The 10,355-nt window shown below is 39.1% G+C and overlaps 1 protein-coding gene across 1 annotated transcript; it reads right to left on the minus strand.

Moving 5' to 3' along the window:
• Positions 1–3,717: 3,717 nt before the first annotated feature.
• On the minus strand, positions 3,718–10,349 carry LOC139132826 (small ribosomal subunit protein uS10). Its single transcript, XM_070699085.1, has 4 exons — positions 10,210–10,349; positions 8,610–8,709; positions 6,351–6,550; positions 3,718–3,839 (listed from the first exon to the last, which is right to left on the minus strand). Exons 1-4 carry the CDS (start codon positions 10,210–10,212, stop codon positions 3,783–3,785), a joined length of 360 nt encoding a protein of 119 aa, XP_070555186.1. The 5' UTR covers positions 10,213–10,349; the 3' UTR covers positions 3,718–3,782.
• Positions 10,350–10,355: the final 6 nt, after the last annotated feature.

Raw genomic sequence — 10,355 nt, forward strand, 5'->3', positions numbered from 1 at the left:
ATGGCCTCATGTTATTATTATGTCAATGTCATCCTCAATTTATCATTATGCGAATGCTATGAACCCTGGGTAAAATTATCCCGCTGCATTCTCTGCTCGGCCCGCAGGATATCTTTCTTTCAGGGCCTCTCTCTCTCTCTGTGCGCGTGCGCGGGCGTGTGTGTGGAGTGCCCTTGTACGCGAGTGCCCACGTACCCACGTGTCCAAGTGCCAAATTGAATCTACGGTGCTACGGTTAAATCTACGGTTAAATCTACGGTTTAGGCTGGAAACACATGCATTTTCACTCCAATTTATTTTCTCGATTCCTCCATACTTATAAATCGCCATTAGAGAGCATTCGTTTTTTACAGGGGGTGGTGGAAATCAGGGGGGTTGACTTTTACGAAACCGTTTTTAGGGGGGTCAAATTTTACAATTAATGATTGGAAGGGGAGTCAAATTTTACAAAGGTTTGTATGGAGTCATGGAAAAAAAATTGACTTTGGAATTTCACCGAAATGTTGCTTGATCCACCATACATTGTAGTCTATGAGGAAACTATGAATAATTTGATGTATATACAAAACTAGCAAACTCTGAGTATTTATGGACTCTTGATTATTGATATTAATGTACTTGATCAGACTAGGGGTTCGGTGCATGTGTGAGCAAGAAATTTGATTTTGGAATTTCGCCGAAATGTTGATTCACTATCTTGTCTATGAGGAAACTAAGAATAATTTTTTCCAATACAAACTCGGTAAATCTGTGTATTTATGTACTGTTGATTATTGATATTAGTGTACTTGATTAGACTAGGGCGATTGCAAGTTCATGTGTGTGCAAGAAATTTAATTTTATATTTCACAAAAAATGTTGATTCTCTATACATTGAGGTATGTGAGGAAACTTTGAATATATTTTTACAATACAAAACAAGCTACTAAAATCTGTGCTTTAAACACGTTTGACAATTGATGTACGTGACGAAAATATTATATTTGAACTGAAGAGCAGATCTGAAAACCCAATATGATATTGGAATTTCACCCAGTGATTATTTGTAAAGTTCAAAAAGAATTCTTTGAAAGTTCAAAAGTCAAATTGGAAATTAAAAGTCAATTAAGATATTATTGATACGGACTGTGATATCTGGGGGAGGATCGCTGTTTTTTGTGCATGAAAATTGGGGTGGGTAACTCTTTTTCTTGCAAACACTTTTGAATGGCCTTATTTTTCAGCCCAGGGCCATAGGGTGCGAAGGGTGAATGAATCAAATCTGATGAATTTCTTTTTTTTTTGGAGGGGGGGGGTCACATTGTACAATTGATGAATTTGGGGGAGGGGTCAAATTTTAGAAATTTGATTTGGAGGGGAGTCGCTTTTTACATTTCATTTATCGCTCAAGTTCCACTGACCCCCCCCCCCATAAAAACGAATGCTCCCTTAGGGCTTCCACAGCACCTTTTATGTACATGCATGGAGTGTTGACTTACGATATGTGTGTTTACGAATTCTACATGTAGAGGCCTAGGCTATTACAGCAAGGAACTGGACAGAAATTATGGAGGGGGGCTTACCCTTTGTACGCAGACGCTCATTTCGCAGTTTGAGAGTAGTACGGAGTCATTCTTGCCCGCTACTTCATTATTCCAATATGATCTGCAAAACGTATAAATACTGTTTGAAAATGTAAGGAGGTACAAACGACAACTTAGTCAAGTCAACCCTGTTCAAAGTTAACCCCTATACGAGTTGTCACCTATTTGCAATTGCTAAAATTTCTGTTCATTGAGCGGACATATTATCCTGTATGAAATGTCGGTATCAGCTGAATGTAACATCGACCCAAATCAGCTCAAGTCATAGGTGAGAAAGGAAATCAGCGAAAAATTACTGACTCTAAGTGATTATTAAGAAAGCCAAAACGACTCATGACTGATCCATTTTGTTCTAATTTCATTCCTTTCACAATATTCCTATGTCTTGCTTAGATCTGCGCAACAGGCGAACTAGAAATAAATAGTCTAAGAAATATAATATTAGTATCATAATTATGAAATATTTTGAAATATCAGTGCGTGGCATCATTACAACAATTTTGATGTCGCCTCAGGGGTAAGCTTTCCCTCTGCTGAGCAATAGTAATACCATCACTGAACGTGTATGAATTATACTTGACATTGTAGTCTTTCACAAGGAACCTGTGATTTTCGTGAAACAAAACTTGTTGCCCTGAATTTCGTCATAGTTACAAAATGAGATCAAATGAGCTCGTAATTCAGACATCTGATGAATATTTCAAAAAAGAGAGTATTTCATGTGCAATTTCAAAACAGACTTGGCGCCGTCCTACATCACCTCTGCATTAATCACAATCTTTTGACGGAAGAAATGTTGCCTACGGCACTTGTCGATCACGTCAAAACTGATTAATTTAGACCACAGTCCCTCCACACACCGATGTGCTTAAATTATGTAATGCCTGTATTAGGCCTAATCTGTATTTCTGTAACATTTAATTTGAAGGATCATATATTTATTTCCAAACTACATACAAAACCAATATGGACCATTGTATTTTTTATATGTTGATATCTAGCACACTGCTTTTTTACTAGGAATATCTTCAATAGGTAGATTTTCTTTAACAGACTTAAGGTTCCAAGACAAGAAACTTATCTTTTTAATCTCACAATTCTCAGGTGATTAATAAGCTCAGAACCCCCGTAAATTATACATTTTCTTAAAGTCTAGATATAGGAGAACATTTTGGTAACAGCAGTGTCACCATTGTTTACATAACCAAATGACCTGTCACGTGATAGTTATGTAAATAATGTTCCCCTATATTTTCGGAAAGCTTAGATATAGGGGATTATTTTGGTAACAAGAGTGTCACCATTGTTTACATAACCAAATTACCTGTCACGTGATAGTTATGTAAATAATGGTGACACTATGGTAACCAAAATGTTCCCCTATATCTAGGCTTTCCGAAAATATATAATTGACGGGGGTCTGACCTTATTAATCACTAGAGAATTGCTAGCTTAAAAAGGTCAAATTTCTTGTCTTGGAACCTTAAACAGACCCTACTTCTGCATCAATCTCAACACAGATTGTACTGTGGCATGGATAATTCTAGCCTAGCTGGAGTCTCCGAGTGACTATTGGTCAAACTCCCCAGCTAGGTTATAATTATCCAAGCCATACCACAATCTCTGTGCAGAGATTTCAACTGCGTTTTACTTTCACTCATGAAAGAACAGATCTATCATACATGATATGTACGCATGGACTTCTTCCATCAAAGCAACTCACAGTCTGATCTTACTGACTGTGCATAATTAAAACATATGCACTGAGCTCATTATGTTTGAACTCAACCCCAGAGAGATGTGTTGTTTTGAAAGTCAAAAGTCTAATGACAAAATTATCATCTGAACTTTCACTGATCACAGTTAATTACTGCAATAGGTTGTTGGAAGTTTAAACTGCCAACAGATTTTTGAAACAAATACTTTGAAGCAAAACCTGAATGTTGACTGAATGTCTTCAAATGCACCGTTTCAATGTAAAACTGGCATATATATAATTTCATGCCAATATGTACAAGATACTCCCAATGAAACTAAACCCACTCTCCACCTAAATGCAACAAGTTTCATTCATCACACACTTTTCAAATAACCAGGCTGTTCCATTTGGATATATAAAAACACAACACATCACTTATTTATCTTTTCAGCAATTTTATTTCATATTATTGTTAGCATCATGCCTCATCTTGTCCAGTTTTATGCGTCAGCAATGGTAACCTCCACTTCTACACCAGGTTCAATGCTGATAGATGTCTGTGATGATACAATAGTTAAGAAAAGACACCCAAACATTCATGCACATTCATTTGTAAGTTTCAGGGTAAAGCCATATATATGCAGGTACGTTGCTCCAAAAATGAGGGGAACCTTTATCGCAATACTTTTGTATCTGCACACAAAGATTGTTATTATACTTGGCAAACATATTTAGTGGAATTTCTGCATCACGCAGGTTAACTTGATGAGGTGAAAATTTTTTAACTACAGATGTTGAGTTCATACGGAAATTTTCTTTAGTATTGGGGAGAAACAATGGCACAAGAAACCATTATTTTTTTAACAAGTCATTGACAATGACATACATGTAGTCCCCACTTGTAATAGGAGTATTAGTCTTGATGGGGCAGGGAAATGTGGTCATTAAGAAGTATCACTGGAGTGTATATGTTGAGATCTATGGGCACATAGGTCTATGTCGTTGTTCCCAATTTGAAACACATGAGGCATGTCTAAGTTATGGTTCTAAATCGGGAAAAAAGATCAGACCTCTAACTGTATTGGCCAGCCAAGAAATACATATGCGCATAATAATGAGGTACAAGATGTGACATCTTAAGGTCTAATATCCTATCAGAATTGGAGGGTATAGATATAAAGGACATAGCACTTGTGGTTACGTATTTATCGACATAAACGTATATTTCAGGTCAAAGGTCATCGAGGTCACATGACATTTGGTCAAAAAATTTCTATCCTATAGTTATCCCTATATACCAAAAATCAGACATCCAGCTCTATGGGCTTGCTCAGAATTAGATATATGCATAATTAATGAGGTACAGTATGAAGCATCATAAGGTCTCCCATCATACCATATATGAAGGGTGTACCACTTGTGGTTACTGAGTTACGGATATGTATATTTGAGGTCAAAGGTCACCGAGGTCATGTGACATTTTGTCAAAAAAATTGTATTGCTAAGTTATCCCTATATACCAAAAATCAGACCTCTAGCTCTATTGACTTGCTCAAAATTAGATATGTGCATAATTAATGAGGTACAATATGTGGCGTCATAAGCTGTCCCATCATACCATACCGGTATATGAAGGGTGTAGCACTTGTGGTTACTGAGTTAAGGACAAATATATATTTGAGGTCAAAGGTCACCAAGGTCACGTGACATTTTGTCAAAATATCTGAGATATCTGCGTGAAAGGATGGACTCACGGACGGACATGACCCAATCTATAAGCCCCCTTGACTTCATCCATGGGGACTAAAAACTGTGTAACTGCATCCTTTTTGCAATATGAATACGATGAGAAACTAAATTTTTATTTTTCTTGGCCTTATACATGGGAGTCTATGGACTGCCTTATACATGGGAGTCTATGGACTGCCTTATACATGAGAGTCTATGGAGACTGCCTCATACATGGGAGTCTATGGAGGTGAAAACTAAAAAGTCCTCTAACACGGCCAAATTTGATCGCATTGTGAAACAAATCGACGTGCATCTGTATGGGGTAGGGTACTATCCTTGTGCAAAGTTTGAAAGAAATTGACCTGGGCATGTCTGAGATATCTGTGTGAACGGACGGACACACGCACGGACGGATGGACGAACGGACCTACGGACACGACCAAACCTATAAGTCCCCCCAAACGGTGTCCGTGGGGACTAAAAAGTTAGAAAATGTCTGAAAAAGGCCATTGTACACTCAATAAATTGTGGTCGGATGCGGTGTTCTTGTAAATATGACCAGTGTTCCAAGTCTCTTGTACACAAATGCTCTCCTTTATGTACCGGAGCATGTGAATGAATATAACAATTTTTGATGTCAATACTTTGTACTCCATTTTAGCGGGACACATATAAGATGATAAAGCCACTTCCCACTGTCAGAACACTCTTGAGTTTAAAGTTGAATGTTTGTTAATCCATTGGACTGATATCAACTCTCTTTATAAATGTACTGTGGTAGGGGCCATGGATAATCAAAACATGCGCACGGTAAACGAAACTAAGTGCATTTGTCCGCAACCCCCCAACCCCCAAAACCCCCCTAAATGAAAGTTTAGAAGTGTGAAAATACAATCAGTGATTACGTCGCTATGAAATCCCGCATATGCTACCGACCGCCACCCTGGCCTGCATACCCCCTCTGAAATCAATCTCTGTTCAGTGCCAACTCAACAATGACACAACCAATAGAATGAAATGAAACATGTATCCAAAATGATTGTTACGTTATTTTACTCTTGCACGGATTCACATGTATCATGTATGTCAAAAGAATGCTGGTGTAGCGCCAGTGTCGTACTGGCCTGGTACATGCTAAAGAATGCAGCATGATATTTTGCGATACAGAAAAACATGTAGTGAGATGTTGCGATATGAAAATTTGTAGTGCGATTTTTGCGCACGGTAATCGAAATACAGCCAAACCCCCCTCCCCCCTAAACACAGAAGTTGCGTTTACCGTGCGCGTGTTTTAATTATCCACGGCCCCTTACAACATTACAGTGTGCAAAGGATACAATCTGCTTGACAATTTCTGATGGGCTGTGCAGATCGATCACTCTCTTGTGGATGCGCATCTGGTACCGATCCCATGTCTTGGAACCTTCACCACAGGGTGTCTTACGTGTTGTAATGCGCAAAATTTTGGTCGGTAGACGTACTGGTCCTTTCACACGCAGCTGTTTATCCTTGGCACCACGAATCAGGTCAGCACACACTGTATGGAATTCAAACCCAAAATATATTACAGGTTAAGGTAATATGCACCTCGAAAGTGAAAGACTTAAACTTTTGCTCTAACTTTCCTCAAGGAATCTTTCAATCATTCTCTTTCAAAATCAAGAATAAAAATAGGGGGTCACCGTGCAAATTTTGGTACTAGAGAAACAAATTACCCAAGATTTACCGATATTGGAAATTCAAAATGGCCGCCATCCCTGTGTTAACTCTATGGAGAAAAGTAAAATTTTCGAATTTCGAAAAACTAAGCCGGTGAAAAGTTTTCTTTCACCAAGAGCTTTAAAATGAACCCCTACATGTGGTATATCAGAAGAGAATTGTAAAAGTTTGAGAGTCCGAATGTCTGTCCCCGAGGTGCGTTCTACCTTAAACTACAACACACAAATACTAGTATCAACATTTCTGATTGAAGTCTATCATGTCATTAGAATACAGTAATTGTGTAAAAATCTTACATTCCAATAATGACACTTAATTTGAAACAGGCTCTACTCAAAATTCATACATTCTTTAGAACAAATATAAACTCCACTTTTAAATTTTACGATACCAGTATTGTCTCCTCACACGGCAGAAAATAGCATACTGAAGAAAGGAAGTTATTTCATGACCAAACTTGGAAGCAGTGGCCGACTGGTTTTGTGTGAGGCCTAGCAGCTAGGCGATGTTGCCGTGAGTGTGTGGGGGTTCGAATCCCGTTTGGGTTATAGTAAAATTTATATTTCTTTAACCTGAGTGGACAGTCCTGCTGGTGGATATTTACTTGTCCCCGAGGCTGTCTGATAGCTCAGTATAAAGCTTCGTGCTTTTCTGATTACTATATGTGTGTGTACTGTGTACTGTGTCTGTGTGTCGTCTGCTCCACGCACACCGTGTTGTTCGGTCGCGCACAGAATTGCAACATCTAAGTCGGTTACTGTGACTAACTCTTTTGGGTTGGAAGCAGTGGCCGACTGGTTTTGTGTGAGGCCTAGCAGCTAGGCGATGTTGCCGTGAGTGTGTGGGGGTTCGAATCCCGTTTGGGTTATAGTAAAATTTATATTTCTTTAACCTGAGTGGACAGTCCTGCTGGTGGATATTTACTTGTCCCCGAGGCTGTCTGATAGCTCAGTATAAAGCTTCGTGCTTTTCCGATTACTATATGTGTGTGTACTGTGTACTGTGTCTGTGTGTCGTCTGCTCCACGCACACCGTGTTGTTCGGTCGCACACAGAATTGCAACATCTAAGTCGGTTACTGTGACCAACTCTTTTGGGTTGGAAGCAGTGGCCGACTGGTTTTGTGTGAGGCCTAGCAGCTAGGCGATGTTGCCGTGAGTGTGTGGGGGTTCGAATCCCGTTTGGGTTATAGTAAAATTTATATTTCTTTAACCTGAGTGGACTGTCCTGCTGGTGGATATTTACTTGTCCCCGAGGCTGTCTGATAGCTCAGTATAAAGCTTCGTGCTTTTCCGATTACTATATATGTGTGTGTACTGTGTACTGTGTCTGTGTGTCGTCTGCTCCACGCACACCGTGTTGTTAGGTCGCACATAGAATTGCAACATCTAAGTCGGTTACTGTGACCAACTCTTTGGGTTGGAAGCAGTGGCCGACTGGTTTTGTGTGAGGCCTAGCAGCTAGGCGATGTTGCCGTGAGTGTGTGGGGGTTCGAATCCGTTTGGGTTATAGTAAAATTTATATTTTAACAGTAACATATTTTCCATATGTAAAATTTAAACTTCCACCAGTTAACTTCTGGAATGACCCTCATGTTTTCTGTTGGAAATTTAAATCTCTTTTCAAGGATGTGTTGGAGACAGGTTAACCATTGTATCTTCCCGGAGTACTTTCGGAACACCTCATGTATTTCACATATGAAGTGTACCAGCATGCATTCTTTAGTACAGTATATAAGGAGTGTAATGCAAAACATAATTTTGTTTGTCAAAACGATGGAGCAGCTAAACTTTGCTATGTGTGACTACAGAATAAATGCTCTTCTTAGCATTATGGCTAAACTATTTCACTTCTAGAGCACAAGGACAATCATCATACCCTTTTCTAGACTTTTCACATTGCGACTGGTGAGAGTGATACGAATGCGGTGAATTGGAGCCTCCTCTGCTGGAGCTTTACCACTGTCTTTGAAATGAGACTGCAAGAACAACAGATGGAGATTATGAAGATGGTATACCCATGTCTGAGTATTCTAGTATGAAAACAAGAGAAGTGTCTGTACAAGACTTCAGACCTTAATCTGGCCATCCCAGTTCCTTGTTGATCACAATAGATAGCAATGGCTTTGGCTAAACCAAGGCAGTGGAAAAATAGGAAATCAATCTCACAGTGTGTGCTTTGCCTTATATATTCCAAAAATAATGGTAAGCTTCAAAAAAAGTAATGACAGTGTTTTTGCTAAGGCTGGGGAACATCAGTAATGGATATGGGAACCCTGGTAACATTTCTACCACCCCCTAATGTATTTGCATTGATATACCCAGGGGAACCCCGGTAAAATGACTGGGGAACTCCGGTACATTTTACTTAGGTACCGCCCTTAACAAAAACACTGTAATGTCACAACTGGCTCCTGGTATTACAGTTCACAATTTAAGTCCACAATTTCTGAGCTGAATTTCATAATTTGATCATTGGCAAACTTGCAGATTGGACTGCCTTCCACAAGTTCTGTTTAATTTGATTTGATTTCCATTCAACATTAATTGGTGCTTTGAATATTAGGGATGTTTATTTTTGAAAAAATCAAATTTATACTTTTTAGTTTTATAGTTTTGAAATTGGTCGAATTTCTTGTATTTAAAGATTGTATGGGCACAAATGAGACTTTCAGAGTTACACAAAATTTAGTTCAAAAGAATACGATGTGTTTTAACACTTCATTTCCACACTGAATTGGTATAGGATTCATTTTGATACTGGACGTACGATGAAAACAAAAAAGTTTCAAATTCACGTAGGGGGTTCAACTTATGGTTGCTGCTGCTGTATTATTTTCAGTATGCCCAGTGTGTACGCTAGCGTGGCAATCTGCTTGCACACAGACATGGTGTGCACCAGGTTATTTGGAGCCCTATTCTGGCAATAGCAACCATATGAAGGGAGGGATATCTTGTAAAGAAAACTCCTAACATTCCATGCTATTGACAGTTTTTGAAATCTGCTGTCCCTTTCCCTGATATATGGTGAGATATTAGTGAAATTCATCTTTTTTCTCAGGTTGCACATAACGCACCATATTGCAGATTTGGTGTTTTCCAGAGGTAATATTACCGTAGAATAATATGCCTGTACTAATTACTACACATATATGTGAAACGACTACAGCTAGCCAGATAGTACGCTGTACCCTGGAAAGGAAACACCACTTAGCAGACTATCGGCCATTCTGCAAGAAACGGTCACAACTTTACTAAAGTCGTTGCACACTTTTTTCTACAACTCACCTCCATGATCATTGTCGTGGATGGCGTTTGCCAAGGCCATGTCAGGTTACTTCCATTACTTCCGGCCATATGCGCTCAACTTTGCATTACACGTGATCTATGATGAGCAAAACTTGGGTGCGATTTTTTCACATAAGTTTTGCAAAAAGAAGTAGAAAAAGGCAACAGACAGAAAGACAACATATTCTTACCATGATCTTATATTCTGGCCGACGTAATCAATTGCTATGGACGCAATGAACAGCGGTGAGCCAGGAGCTTCGGTTACGCGTGTAGTCCAAGGGAACGAGCAAACCGTAAAAGGCTGATTGTGGATCTCCCACAATACAGTGCGACG

The sequence above is a fragment of the Ptychodera flava genome, chromosome 5 (assembly GCF_041260155.1).
Source record: "Ptychodera flava strain L36383 chromosome 5, AS_Pfla_20210202, whole genome shotgun sequence".
Classification (NCBI taxonomy): Eukaryota; Metazoa; Hemichordata; class Enteropneusta; family Ptychoderidae; genus Ptychodera; species Ptychodera flava.